At 51.1% G+C, this 14,655-nt stretch overlaps 1 protein-coding gene across 1 annotated transcript in view; it reads right to left on the reverse strand.

Annotated features, from left to right (window-relative positions):
* Positions 1–479: 479 nt before the first annotated feature.
* MAPKAPK2 (MAPK activated protein kinase 2) overlaps positions 480–14,655 on the reverse strand; it is a 49,912-nt gene continuing 35,736 nt past the window's right edge. The window contains exons 2-10 of the mRNA XM_030935609.1: positions 5,978–6,117; positions 5,730–5,794; positions 5,356–5,435; positions 4,682–4,808; positions 4,015–4,090; positions 3,515–3,639; positions 3,054–3,139; positions 2,860–2,940; positions 480–2,181 (exon numbers count right to left, since the gene is read on the reverse strand). Coding sequence (XP_030791469.1) covers positions 2,038–2,181; positions 2,860–2,940; positions 3,054–3,139; positions 3,515–3,639; positions 4,015–4,090; positions 4,682–4,808; positions 5,356–5,435; positions 5,730–5,794; positions 5,978–6,117 — 924 coding nt within the window. The 3' untranslated portion in view covers positions 480–2,037. The remainder of the gene's footprint in view (positions 2,182–2,859; positions 2,941–3,053; positions 3,140–3,514; positions 3,640–4,014; positions 4,091–4,681; positions 4,809–5,355; positions 5,436–5,729; positions 5,795–5,977; positions 6,118–14,655) is intronic.

Raw genomic sequence — 14,655 nt, forward strand, 5'->3', positions numbered from 1 at the left:
CTTCTAGCTCCGAGGTAGAGCATTTGGTTTCTACCTGACCCCTATCACCGCCTCCTGGAGAGTGCCGGTATTACACTAACCTGCTCCCCTGGTATCTTTTCCAGGATTTCAACAAAATTCACCAGCACCCCGTCTTCCCTGGACCCTATACCAGTCGGCTTTCACAAGCTAAAGGTGCCAGCACCTGGTGGTGGCTATGTAGGTCAACGAATCATATGCCAAAAAGAGCTTGGCTCCTGACTCTGCATTTGGCAAAAGATGATGGGCTTGCACCCTCCCTGTCCTGCTTTGAGGATGCCCTACACACATCCTGCCCAGGTCCTCACCAATGAGGTTCTGGCTCCTGCTCGCCCAGGGGGCCCTCTGCTCCTCTCCCAGGACCCCCAACCCACACCCCCACCACCCAACAAAACCCCTCTGCACACAGAGGCATTGGGGGCTAGCGCCTGAGCCCCAGGAAGAAAGAGAAAGAAAAACTCTCAACTATTAAATCTGTTTAGTAAAGACAATTTCGCTCATACAAAACAACAGTTTACAACAATCGAGTGCTGGACACACCATCTGAGACAAGGGAGGCGCTGCAGGCACCCAGCACCTTCCCCGGTGCACAAAGACGACCCTGGGTGCCCCTCCACCACCTGCCCCTGAGGGAGAGGAAAGGTGAAGTATTCCTGCCACCTCTCCCTCCAAGGGAAGGGGGAGTGGGGGGCCATGGCACAGAGAGCCTACCCCAGCTGCTCCTCATCTGTGCTGGGGGAGGCCCCTCCCTTCACCGGCCCCGAAGCTGAGTTGTTTGGGGTGATAGCAAATGGCTGATGGGCAAGGGGGCAAAGTCGGGACATCTTTGGTGCAAAGACTCCCCCTGACCCACCAGGCCACACAATGGAAATCTGAGGGAAGACCTCAAAAATGGCCCTGCCTTTGCCCACAAGGGGTAGCTGGCTGATGCCCCAGAACCCAGGAGAAACACAGGAAATGCAAAAGCTTTGTCAACAGAAGCTGCCCAGGCTCACCCACATGAGCTGGGCGGCGGCCCATGGAGAAATGGCTAAAAATTTAAGGAAAATAAACAAAAATGGGTTAATAATGGCAAGAAGGGGAAGTAGAGAGGTCATTCAGTAGATAAGTGCCTCAGAGGACCTAGGACCAGCACTAAGTAGGGGGAAGGGGGTCCTGGGGCTGGGGATCCAGTCTTCCTGATCGCTGTGCCAGTGCCTGGTCACTCCTCTCTGCCTCCCGCAACCCAGCGAACAGAGACAGGCCACAGAGGGCCTGGTTCAGAATCTGGATGGGCTTCCCAGGCACTTTGGCAGGCTCAGTATGGGCAGGACAGACCCCAAGAAGGGAGAAGGTTCCTAAGCCCCAGCAGGGCCATCTCCCTCTGCAGCCCTGCCTGCCCCTGGCCCCTCAAATACACGATCCCAGGCACAGATCTGCGCACTCGTACACACGTGTGCACACACACACACACACACACACTCCTTTTTGTCTGGCACACTGGAGATGTCTGAGGGCTCCGAGAGAGGAGGTGCATGGCATCCTCCTCCAAGGTGGCCTTGAGCTCCCAGAACGCCTGAGCCAGCGGGGACGACCCCAGGCTGTTGTGGAGAAACAGGGAGGGCAGATGGGACAACACAGGGACAATCCCTATGACAGTTTCCACAAATACCCTCTAACAAACCACAAGCCTTTGCAGTATCCAGAGAGGAAGGCGTCTGGTGGAGAGGAGGAGTGGGGCAAGGACAACAAAAGAGGTTTCATAAAAACTCTAAGTCAAATTACTGATAAAATTGCAAAATGAGCACAGGTTCAAGAGCACCTTGCTCACTTCTCTCCATAGCCTCCCAACCTCCCAACCTCTCCCACTCTGGGGTGGCCAGAACCAAGGCAGAATTCAGCCATTGACGCAGTTCCAGGCTCCATGCAGCTGAGAAGGAGAGGAGGCGGATGTGGACAGTTCTGTGTCTCTTCGTTTAAAAAATATATTCCTGTAGAGAGTTATTGCTTGTCCTCCCGCGGGCAGGAGGGCGTGGTGGCTCAGTGGGCCAAGGCCGCAGCCTCCAGGGCCCGAGCTTTCTTCCGCCTCTTCAGCAGCAGAGGGTTGGATGCATCTTCAATCTTTTTTATCTTGATCTGCTCGTAGTCAACGCGCATTGTGGCCAAGGCACTGGTCATCTCCTCCTGGGGGCACAGCAGCACCAGGAAGGGTACAGAGAGAGCCAGAAGACAGGAAGGAGAGACAGCAGAAGAGAGATGTAAGAGCAGAAGAGAGACGTGAGAGACAGAGACAACAAGAGCAGGGTGAGGGCGGCGGGGGTGGGAGCAGAGAGAGAAGACGGGCTGCTTAGCGGTCCAAGCTAACAACGGCAGCCTCATCCCAGCGCTGAGCAGCAGAGAGCTTGGCTACAGCACTGCTGCTGTTCCCTGAGAGCCCCCACTGACCTCGCAGGAAAGGAGGAAGAGCCCTGGGCCAGGAGTCAGGAAACCTGGGTCCGGTCTGCCCCAACCAGTCACCAGCTGCGTGACCTTGAGCAGAATGTCCATCCCCCCGCCCCGGGGCCTCAGTTTCTCTTCTGCAAAATGAGAACATTATACCAGATGGTCTTTAAGGTCCCGTTAGAGACCCAGGGAGTAAAGGGATTCTAAGAAACAGTCCTGAGTTTGGACAGGAACACAGAATTCTCTGCTCACAACCCAGTCAGCCAAGTGACCTGGTTGCTGTTCTTGTAATGAAGACACCCCTGGGATGAAAGAGGCAGAATCAAGCTCTCCCCTACCAGCACCATGCCTCACACCTGGGCAATCCCCGCAAGCCGCCCACCCCACCCGGAGCCCCTCTTGCCCAGTGGTGCCCCTCACCTTGACATCCTCCCACCGCTCCTTGTCCTCCTTCAGGACCCGGCTGGTGTGCAGTGGGGTTTGAGGGACCTTCGTCGATTGCTGAGAAGACAGAAAAGGGGTCCGAGTGAAAGCCTGGGGTGGGCAGGGTCCTAAGACTCTGTCCTGTGGAATAGTCCCGTGGGACCCAAGGTTCCCCAGCCTGCCGAGCTTACCATGATCCAGGGGTGGTTCATAAACTCGGTGATGGTCATTCTCTGGGTGGGCTCTGTTTTCAGCAGGTTCCGAATGAGCATCTTCACTGTGGGACGGGGCAGGGGGCAGTGACAGCTCAGGGGCCACTCTCGCTGGCCTGCTCCTTTCCCCAGTTTTTATGGGGAAACCAGATTCAAAGAGGGGTTGCATGGAGGCAGGCTGCCTGAACAACTAGCCCCAAGGACCATGACGGCTCTACCACTTGATAGGCCCTGCACAGCCCCACAGCCTTGGCCCTGCCACTGGCCCTCCACACAGGCAAAATGAGGCAAGACGCACCCCGCAGGCGTGGGCTCAGGTGTTAACCCACAGTTACACCAGGTACATGAGATGGAGGCCCATACGTGTGTCTGTGTGTACACACACACACATACACACACACAGAGGCTCTTCCCCTTGTCCTGAAAGCCTGGGTTCTTACCTTCCTCTGATACTTCTGACCATTCTGGGTTGGGAAATTCATACTGGCCCATTCGGATGCGAGTCTTCATGCCCGGAGAGATGGCAAGGCCGTGGTTGGAGTAGAAGGGGGGATACCCACACAGCCTGCATCAACAGGAGGAAGGAAGTGGGAGACACAACAGCTGTCACTTAGGGGCTCTGCACCAGGACCAGGATGAGAAACAGGCTCTTCTCCTTGTAAAGGTCACAGAGAAATCAGGGCTCATTGACACAGGCACAACATACGAAGCCAAGGACAGGGCCCGGGAATCCAGCATAGCAAGTATCTAAGGCATACACTTTCCAGTCCATGAGCTGGTTTACACCCGCCACTTAGCTATAGGAACTGAGAGAAGGGGCACGCAGGGGACCTCCCCTGTAGAAAGAGGAATGCTAACGTCTGCCTCTTCCTCTTGTCCTGGAGAAGTACTGGCCGCCCTGACTCCCTGCCCCACCCAGCCCCCTCCCCAGCACACTCACAGGATGTACATGATGACACCCAGGGACCACATGTCACAGGACTTGTCATACTTCTCTGGACCCAGCACTTCTGGAGCTGCAAACCAAAGGTCAACATGGGTAGGCCAGCCCTCAGAATCCTGTGATCCACTCAGTTTCTCTGCGAAAGATGCTCCCCATCCCAACCTTTCAGCCTATCATGAGGTGGCAGCAGCTGGGGTGCAGAAGGAAGAGCCGAAGCCCAGCCCAGGGACTGGAACAGAACACCCTCCTCCACAAGAAACTCTGGAACTGGGATCTTAAGATTTTAAAGATCCTGAACTGCATGAGACTTTCAGACCTATGCCGTCCATTTAATTTCACAGATGCTCTGAACACGCTTTGAAAGCTTTTTCCATGCCAATCAGCTGAGGCTCCAGAACAAGACCTGGGTCCAGATTCCACTGAGAATCTGATGGAAACCATGGCTCTTCTCAGAAAGATCCCGGCAGATCCTTTCCTACAATTCCTCCACTGTAGCTTCGCTCTGACAAGCCCTACTTCTCAGCAGGTCCCAGCAGAACCCGCACCAGAAGGGACCACACAGACACAACTCTCCTAGGATTTGCGGCGCCCCCCGACAGTCAAGAGGAGGGGCTAAGAAAAGTTCTGAGAAAAGACTAGGTCCCTGGGCCCCTTGGGGACTTACCCACATAGTATGGTGTATAACAAGGAGTGGTCAAAGAGTTGTGGCTGGTGGTTTCCTTGGCAAAGCCAAAGTCAGTGAGTTTCAGGATGGCGTTGGGCCTTTTCGAGGTGTATAAGAGATTCTCAGGCTACAGAAAGAGAGACAGAAAAATAGCAACCCTGCTGGACCTGGGAGGGGCTATCAGAAACAAAAGCGTGCTGGTTCCTTCCTTCCTCTGCTCATCCAGCAACCATTTGCCTATCCCGGGCACTGCCCACCACAAGGAGTGGCAGCTCTCTATGGGTGTCTGCCCAGCCCACGCACTGCCCATCCCAAGGAGTGGCAGCTCTCTATGGGCAAGTGCCTGCCTCTGCAGGGTTTCCAGAGTGCCTGGAGATAAGAGAGTGACACACAGAACCCACAGTAAACACCACAGGGACAGAGAAACCAACAGTGTGACTGGGGGGTTCTGCCTGAGGAGAACCACAGGGCTGAGTGGGGTCAGAGAATGCTTCACTACTGGGTTTATGAGTTTACCCATGGGCAGAGAGGGCAAGGCCCTACAGGGCAGAGAATGGCATGCTCAGGAACCAGGCAGCAAGGACGCCGGGTGGCCTGGCAACCATCCCTGGAGTGGCCACGGCCACTCTGTTGCCCCCACAGCACTCGGGCTCAGGGATGTGAACAGTTGGCACCTTGACATCCCGATGGGCAATGTTGATTGAGTGCAGATACTGGATGGCCTCACCGATGCTCTTCATGATTTCGGATGCCTCTGTAGAAGGGAGGGAAGAGAGAGTGGGAAAGAAAGTCACAAGGACATGTCATTAGGCTTGAAAATCCAGTGCACCAGTCCCACCTCTGTGTAGCCTGAGGCTCCCCAAGCCACCACCCACCCCAGAAACAAAGCCACCAGGAGCTGCCCTGGTCAGCTGAGGCAGCCCTTGCAGTGTGCTGGAGGGGACAGCAGCCTCAACACCCTTCCCCTAGAGCAGGCACTGCAGAGGCCTCCTTCACACCCCCACTGCCCTGCCTGCCTGCACCTGTTCCCACAACAGACCCTTTCTACCTCTTTCTGTGAACGCCTGGTCTCCTCGGTCCTGGATTCGGCTAAAGAGTTCTCCACCGTCCAAACTGAAATGAAGCCACAGTGAGATCGGAGAACACAACAGCCCGCCGCCACTCTCTACTGACCCCCGAAAAAGCAAGGGTTTACATTCCAGGCTTCAGGCCCATCCCTGGGCTGTCCTCAGAGGGCAAGGTGCCTGAGTGAGGAGAGGGGACAGGCTGGGCCGGACCCGAACAGTGGCTGCTTACCATTCCATGACAATCAGCAGGCACTTCCTCCCTGCATACAGATTCTCGTACACATCCACGATCCGTACAATGTGCGGGCACTGGGAGGCCCGCCAGTGCAGCTCCACCTCCCTGCGGGCCTTGGGGCAGTCCTGAAGCATCTGCAGGCCAAACAGCTTCCTGAGTGCGCTATCACATGGCCCTGCTCTAAGCCCCCGGTCCACTTGCCCTGACATTGCCACCGACACACCACAAACCCCCTATTCCTGCTGGCCTTCCCTACCAGCCCCCCTGGCACATTTCCTGAGGCCTCTGCATTTCCTTATCTGCTCTATATGAAATCTCACGATGACTCTTTTGGGGCCTTGACAGCTACACTGAGATCAGCCCTCGGGCCATTCAGTCCAGCTTAGGCCTGTCTCCAGCTTAGGCCATGAAGTCTACTCTAGAAGGCAAGCAGCACTCAGGTACTGGGAAGTAGGGGGTGAAGGGGCTTCAGGAAGAAAGGCCGACTAAGAAAAACCAATACAGTGTGGGAAAGGCGGCTAGAGAGAAGAGAGACTCCAGAGTCCATAGGAAAAGGCACCTCCTCAATAACTCAGACCCAGCACAACAAATCCAGAGTAATGTTCTCTCTACCTCTGTGGCTGACTTCAACCAGGCAACAGATGGCCTTCGAAGTCAGCTAGATGCCGATTTGAATCCAGTTATTACTAGATTTCCAAGCTTGAGCAAGTTACTTAACTCACTGAACCTCGTTGATACCCCTTCTCCCTGGACCAGTTGGCTGGGGGTATTAAAGAAGGCTGGCTTCTCACCAGCCTCAGGGGTTCAATCTTGACTTGTCTAAGCCAGTCTGATTAATTCCAGTCCCTTTGCTAGTGACTGGCTTGGGAACGAGCCTATAACCCAACTGGCCAAGAATCTAGTAAGAAATCTGCTAAGAGGCTTCTTAAAGGGAGCACAAGAAACCTACATCTCTCTCCTGTATATGGCACCTGGGACCATGACAATCACATCATTACCAGTAAGGGGGGCCTAAGAGGATAAACCAATGCACCAAGGAAGGCAACCAGGAGAGATGGCAACTACCTGGATCCTTGCTGACATCACCAGGGATCCCTCAGGACTTATTTTTGACAAGATAATAAACTCTTCTTATTGTTTAAGCTGCTTTTCGTGAAATTTTTTATTGCCTGGAGCCAAAATCATCCTGATCTACCCTTCCTTTGTAAAGTGGGGATGGATAATGGCTTCTGTTTCACATATTTGTTGTGAGGATTAAGTGAAATATTTCCACAAAGCACCTCACAGAGTGTCTGACATATATGCTCACTAATAGCTGTCATTTTTATCACCAACTGTCTGCTAAGTGCAAGCACAGGTGCCAAAATAATTAAGATAACGACACTCACAGACTTAGCATCTTCATGGGAAGTCAAGATGAGCCCTATATAGTCTACACTCCAACTGCTTTGGACATTCAGAGGACTGGGGTGTCTAAGAGACAGGCTAGGAAGGAAATGGACAGGCAGAGGGAAGGCATGGAGGCAGAGGGGAATGTGGCAAGCAGGTGCTGACTGACTGAGATGGACTGGAGCTGGGGTGATACAGCAGGGAGGCCTAAGAACCTGCTAGAAAGTATCTGAAGCTTGCAAATAAGATCAGATGGCCACGATGGAGCCAGCTTGCAGGGGGCAGGGAAGGGCAAATCAGCATTTCCAACAAGAAAGCTGGCATACATTCATGCTATGGCCCATGGTATGTTGGGTTTTTCCTAACTGTACATTTGCCATTTTACAGGATGAGGAAGCTGAGGCTCAGGGAAGTAGCATGCCAAGTTTCTGAGAAAAGGCAGAGCCAAGGTTGGAATCCAGGCCTGGTAGATTCCAAAGACCAAGGCTTTCCACCACACCACCCAGTTTTTAGAGGAGGCTGGAAGCCAAGATTTCTCTGACTGACTTTGCAGAGGCAATTCCCCAAACAGGTGTCTAGAAGGAATCAATGACTAGATACCATGGAGTAACAGGTGGCTGGAGCCAATAGTTGCAGGAGGCAAGGTTCCCATGAGGTCACACTGCCACCTTGTGGCCATATGAGGACACGGCATGGGTCTTGAGTTCTGCCACCTTCAACTTCCTTCGGGTTTTTTTGTTGTTTGTTTTTGGGACCAGGTCTTGCTCTGTTGCCCAGGCTGGAGTGCAATGACACAATCTTGGCTCACTGCAACCTCCACTTCCCAGGTTCAAATGATACTCCCACCTCAGCCTCCTGAGTAGCTGGGATTACAGGTGTGAGCCACCAGGTCTGGCTAATTTTTTGGTGTTTTTAGTAGAGATGGGGTTTCGCCATGTTGGCCAGGCTGGTCTCGAACTCCTGATCTCAAGTGATAACCTACCTTGGCCTCCCAAAGTGCTGGGATTACAGGTGTGAGCCACCACACCCAGCCTTCGACTTCATTCATTTGGATGTACCAGGAAAAAAGTTTACTTTCCCATGCTCTAAGGGGAGCAAGAGAAGGCAACGGCCAGTTTCCTCTGTATAAAATTCAATCCAACAAGCATTTACTGAGCTCCTACTATGAGCCATGCATTGCACTGAATGTCAAAACCAAATAGAGCAGTCCTGATCTGGAAAAGCCTAGGCTAATGGGGGCAGAAGAAGATATGAGGGGAGACACAGAAAATCCTTAAAATCCAGTGAGATTATATGCTGTAAGAGTGCTAAATTCAAAGGGTTCAGGAGGAACAAGGTTTCCAGAGCAGCCACGCAGAAAGAACCTCGATCGCCCCCTACAGGCACACAAGAACTGGAGCCCAGAGGAGAATTCAAGTTGTCAGATCTACTCAGAAGCAATGCATGGTTGTAGAGCTACAATCAGGGAAGACTTGGCCCAGTCTGAAATTTGTCAGTTTCTTCTTGCACAGCCTCACAGAGAGGTCTGCCTTTCAGAGCCTGTGCCACATGCATTTAGGAGCGACAATACCTGCCTAGCCTCCCCTTCATAGAAACATTATGAGCATCTAATGAAATAATACCTCTAAAAGTGCTTTATTGTCAGAAAGGCATTCATCACTGTTAACCAGTACCATTAATGCCACAGAACAGGGGGGTCCCTCCGTCACCAGTGAGTAGAGCCTGGAGCATGTAGATGTAACCAATACAAGTTACCAGCAAGACTGTAGGCTGAGTTTCTGTCTTCAGTGCAGTGACCACCACCAGGACGTCCGCCAACCAGAGCTGTGCTAAGTGAGGATGCACCAAGGTCCAAATCCAAATGCATGCTCCTTGGCACCCCCTGAATTCCAAGCACCCACTGCAACCTCCACACTTTCTGCCCTAGACATGTAAGAGTGCATGGTACAAGGCAAAGGAGAGTTTGCGCAAGAAGGGCTGGGTTCACATCGCACTTCCAGACTTGCACAAACTCTCCACCCATTAGAGGAGGTGGGTGTAGCACAGTGAACCTGGGTTTTGCAATTACAGGCATTTTGAATCCCAGTTCTGCACTTCCTAGCTTGTGTCAGGCAAGCCCACCTATCTTTCTGAAAAGGGTTTCCTCATCGGTAAAATTAGATTCAACTTGGTGAAATAATATCCTTGAAGGTGCTTCTGAAACTCTATATAGGGTAGTTTTCACTTTTAAAAAATTTACCCTTTTGCATATTTATGCCTTATCTGCCCAATCTAACTGAGTTTCTAATGGGCAAGATCTAATCTGATTTCTGTTTACTCCCTCCCCTCTTCCTTCCCTCACCTAGTGGTTAGGAATTTCTGAGCCAATACTGCCTCATTCTGTTGCTTCTTCTCCCTACTAAACTCTCTCCCCCAGTGACTGAATGAGGGTGAGCTGTCCTTTCCGTCCTGAATTGGAAAAGGTAGTATTTTTAATTTCTTAGAGAAACATAGCAAGAATTTCCCATGAAGACTGGTCATTGCACATCCTGCATTTGTATTCCAGAACTTAAATTAAATTAAAAAAAAAAAAAAAGGACTGGTCATTGACATTCATCCAGGCACATGTTTATCAGAAATCCCTGATTGGATAGGAAAATCAGCCCAAGCAATGAAAGACCTTCAAATGGGTGAGGCAGGCTGGCTGACGTCATGGGCGCACAGCCCTGAAGTGCCAAAGTGGCTTTGTGGACAAGCGTGGAGCGCAGAAAGCCTGGAGAGAGGAAACCAAGAATGTGCTAATCTGGAGTACAGGGCTAAGTAAAGAACAGCAGGGGAGGTGGCCTGCGCTCCAAGCCAGAGAAGAGACAGGGAAGGAAAGCAGGACTCCCAGGGCACTGCCAGAGGCCACCAGCAGAGTGAGGCGGTGGGCCCACCCAGAAGCCAAGGCCCCCGCTCCTTGGGCATGGCCATGGCCATGGGCAGTGGAGGCCAACAGGCCCTGGACCACAGCTCTGAAGACTGGAGACTAGAAGAAGGAAGGGTCTTCCCACTAAAAGACCACAGATCGTTAGTCAAGGAATGCCTGGAGGAATGGTGAAATATTTTAAGCCCGAACTAAGTCCCAGTCCAACATTGTGACTCACCTCAGCCCCACACAGTTTGTGCCTGAAATGCTCTTACACGTAGAAAAGGTTAATGATTGCATGTGCTCAGCTGCAACGCAACAGGCAAGGCCCCCTGCCAACTGTGGCAGGGGCAGGGGGTCAAGCCACAGAGCCCATTGCCTGGGGAGGAAGCTCTAGGACAGTGGCAGTGAGGGAGCTGCGGGAGCTGCCTAAATACAGTCCTATGCCTCTCTGTCTCTGCCAGAACCTGAGGGGAAGAAGGACAGGACCCCTCCCCCTATTCAGGGTGTGCATGTTTCCCCTCATCTCCTCCTGCGAGTCTGCCATTGTGGAGCCACGTGGAAAGACTCAGGAGTGGTCGGCATTAGAAGCCTGGCTGAACCAGAGGACAGGAAAGCAGCCGGCACCCAGGGCCTGACGTGCCACTTGCCAGCAAGGTGGATATGAGGACAAGACTGGGAAGGAGGAGGCCCCAGGCCCTCAGGAGGACCCCCTTCACAAGCGCCACTGCTCACTAGCTATGTGAACTTGGGAAAGTTTCCAACCCCTTTGTGCCTTGGTTCCCTTACCCATTAATAGGACAGTAACACCCCCTACTTCATGGGGTTGCTATATGAGATGAGTTAATAGATGTGCATGATGTAAATAACTAAGAATAATGATTGGCATAATAAGTACTGCATCCGTGTTTGCTATTATTATTCTGCTCCCCACTCCCCATGTGTTGGAGTTCCACTGGGGTGGGCAACTCGGATTCCATTACACCCATTTCAATGAAAGTGTTATTAATAGCTCTGGGCACTGGACAGAGGGGGGGACCCCAGGATACGGGGAAGAAAGCAGGCTGTGGCATCCCAGCCCTATGCGCTCCCTCACTACACCACCAAAGCTGGGCAGCTGGGGGCGGGGGTGCACATGTAATGAGAGAAGGAAGACATCCCTCCCCAAGACAGACTCTGATTCAGCACCAAGAGCAATGCAAAAGGCTCATTCTGGCACCAAGTGTGTTGTGGGTGTGTGGTGCGGTATGTGGTGCGTGTTGTCAAACAAGACCTCCTCTTCACTCCCAGGAGGCAGCTGGGGGTCAGGGGGAAAGCCACGTGTGTCACACACTAACCCACCGTGCCTCCAGGCCAGGGCCACCCTCTCTGCCTCCTGGACCACCAGTGCCTCTGCTGCACCACATGGAGGATGGCTGGCCCAGGTGCTCTGTGGGGTGTAAAGGAAAGAGGACTCGGGAGGGCAGCTGCTGCAGGTGAGCCTCGACAACCTCTTAGCAAGGTGCTGGAGCAGCCTGCAGGCCGAGGGGCGCTGGCAGTGCTCTGTGCTAAGTGGCTACTAGTTCTGTTGGCCCTTGAACAACCTGGGTTTGAACTGTGTGGATCCATTTACACAGGGATTTTCTTCTGCCAGCCCTGCAACAGCAAGACCAACCCTTCCGCTTCCTCCTCCTCTTCCTCAGCCTACTCAATGTGATTTTCTTAATGATGTGTATTTTCTTTAGCTTATTTTATTCTAAGAATAAAGAGAAAATACCCATAACAAACAAAATGTGTTAATCAACTATGTAATCAGTAAGGCTTCGTGTCAACAGTAGGCTACTTTTTAATAGTAGTTCTGGGGGAATCAAAAGTTTTGTTTGTTTGTTTTGTTTTGTTTTTTTGAGACCGAGTCTTGCTCTGTCACCCAGGCTGGAGGGCAGTGGTGCAATCTCAGCTCACTGCAAGCTCCACCTCCTGGGTTGGCGCCATTCTCCTGCCTCAGCCTCCCAAGTAGCTGAGACCACAGGTGCCTGCCACCAAGCCCAGTTAATTTTTTGTATTTTTAGTAGAGATGGGATTTCACCGTGTTAGCCAGGATGGTCTCAATCTCCTGACCTCATGATCCACCCGCCTCAGCCTCCCAAAGTGCTGGGATTACAGGCATGAGCCACTGCGCCCAGCCTTTTACTTTTTTCTTTCTTTTTTTTTTTTTTTTTGAGACGGAGTTTCACTCTCGTTACCTAGGCAAGAGTGCAATGGTGCGATCTCAGCTCACCGCAACTTCCGCCTCCCGGGTTCAAGTGATTCTCCTGCCTCAGCCTCCCGAGTAGCTGGGATTATAGGCATGTGCCACCATGCTCGGCTAATTTTGTATTTTTAGTAGAGATGGGGTTTCTCCATGTTGGTCAGGCTGGTCTCAAACTTCAGTCTCAGGTGATCCACCCACCTCGGCCTCCCAAAGTAGGAATCAAAAGTTTTCTGTGAATTGTTGACTGCTGAGGGGTCAGTGGCCCTAACCCTTGCATTGCTCACGGGTCAACTATCCTTCTGACACACGTGGTGCCAGAACCAGCCTTTTGTACACTGAAGTACCTTGAACTGCACTTCGAATGGGCATCTCTCCCACTTCACCCCTCCCTGGGAGGAAACATCCTATTTTATAAATGAGAAAACTCACTGAGTCATTAATTCATGACCTTTTGGACAGTTGTCCCTGGCAGGGTTGGAATTTTAATCGTGCTCTGGCTGCTCCTACAGCCTCCTTTCCACCACCCCACAGTAAGGCAAAGAGTTCAAAATCTGCCCAAGACTGCCCGCAACAGCAACAGCCAGAAATGGAGGTTGAAAATGCCTTAAAGTGCAAACCCTTTGATGTTAAAATTCTACCTTTAGAATTTCATCCTCAGGTATTAATCATAGATGTATCTTTAAGAAAATATACATTTCAAGAGTTATTTACCTTTACTAGAAATAGCTAACAAATGTATTAGTCTACTTTGTGTTGCTATTAAGAAATACCTGAGACTGGGTAATTTATAAAGAAAAGATGTAACTGGCTTACAGTTCTGCAGCTGGTACAAGCATGGCACTAGCATCTGCTTTTGGTGAGGCCTCAGGAAGCTTACAATCATGGTGGAAGATGAAGGGGGAGCAGGGGTGTCACATGGCAAGAGCACGAGCAACAGGGGTGGGGTGCCACATACTTTTAAACAACCAGATCTCCTAAGAACTCACTATCTTGAGAATAGCACCAAGCCATTCATGCGGGATCTACCCCCTGGGCCCAAACACCTCCCACCAGGCCCCACCTCCCACACTAGGGATTACACTTCAACATGAGATTTGGAAGAAACAAACAGCCAAACTACATCACAAACTTAAGGCCCAGAGATAAATAATAGAGGTTGTTTTATTTAAAAGTGAGTTTAGCTACACAATCTACAGTCACTAAAATGGTGTTTCAGATGAATATTAAATGGGGAAATGTGGATTTCTGAGTGTCTACTAGATTCTAAGGTATCATCACTGTCATTGTCTAGAATACTACCCTATTTTTTCTTTTGCAACCCAAATCCCAATGTGTACTTTCTTTACATTTCATTATCAGAATGTGTCTGATGGTAAGTGAAAATTACGAACCCTTATGTACAGCATAAACTCGGTGCTATATGGATATTTATTTGGATCTGTATATAAAAACAATACAAGCATAGGTGCTGGGCACGGTGGCTCACGTCTATAATCCCAGCAGTTTGGAAGGCCAAGGCAGGCAGATTACTTGAAGTCAGAAGTTCATGTCCAGCCTGGCCAACACGCTGAAACCCTATCTCTATCAAAAAATACAAAAAAATTACCCAGGCATGGTGGCACGCACCTGTATGTAATCCCAGCTACTTGGGAGGCTGAGGCGGGAAAATCACTTGAACCCAGGAAGCGGAGGTTGTAGTGAGCCTGCACTCCATCGTGGGCAACAGAGCGAGACTCTGTCTCAAAAAACAACAACAACAACAACAACAAAAAACAAAACAGTAAAGGCATTAAGACTCAATGACTTGTTAAAAGTAATGATCTCTGAAAGACAGAATCACAGATTTAATTTCCTTTATTATGTCTTTATTTTCTAGGTTATTTACAATTAGTATATGTTACTTTTTAAAGAGACGAAGCTTAGCTCTCTGAATTTTAGTCAGAGGGCAGCCATCCACGCCTCAGGCCCTATGGCCATGGAGCATATCTCTGGGGCTTCCGGAAACCCTGCCAGGTAGAAGATCTGGAGTCAGAGAGGGACACAGGAGGAGATACATGAGCACTTGATCCCATCCTCACAGAATGGATCACTCAGTGAAATCCCAGAGTGCCCAGCATGCACCACACACTGGTTTAGAGGATGCCAAGGGTATAATAGAGAATATGA

Source organism: Rhinopithecus roxellana, chromosome 8 (genome assembly GCF_007565055.1).
Source record: "Rhinopithecus roxellana isolate Shanxi Qingling chromosome 8, ASM756505v1, whole genome shotgun sequence".
Lineage (NCBI taxonomy): Eukaryota > Metazoa > Chordata > Mammalia > Primates > Cercopithecidae > Rhinopithecus > Rhinopithecus roxellana.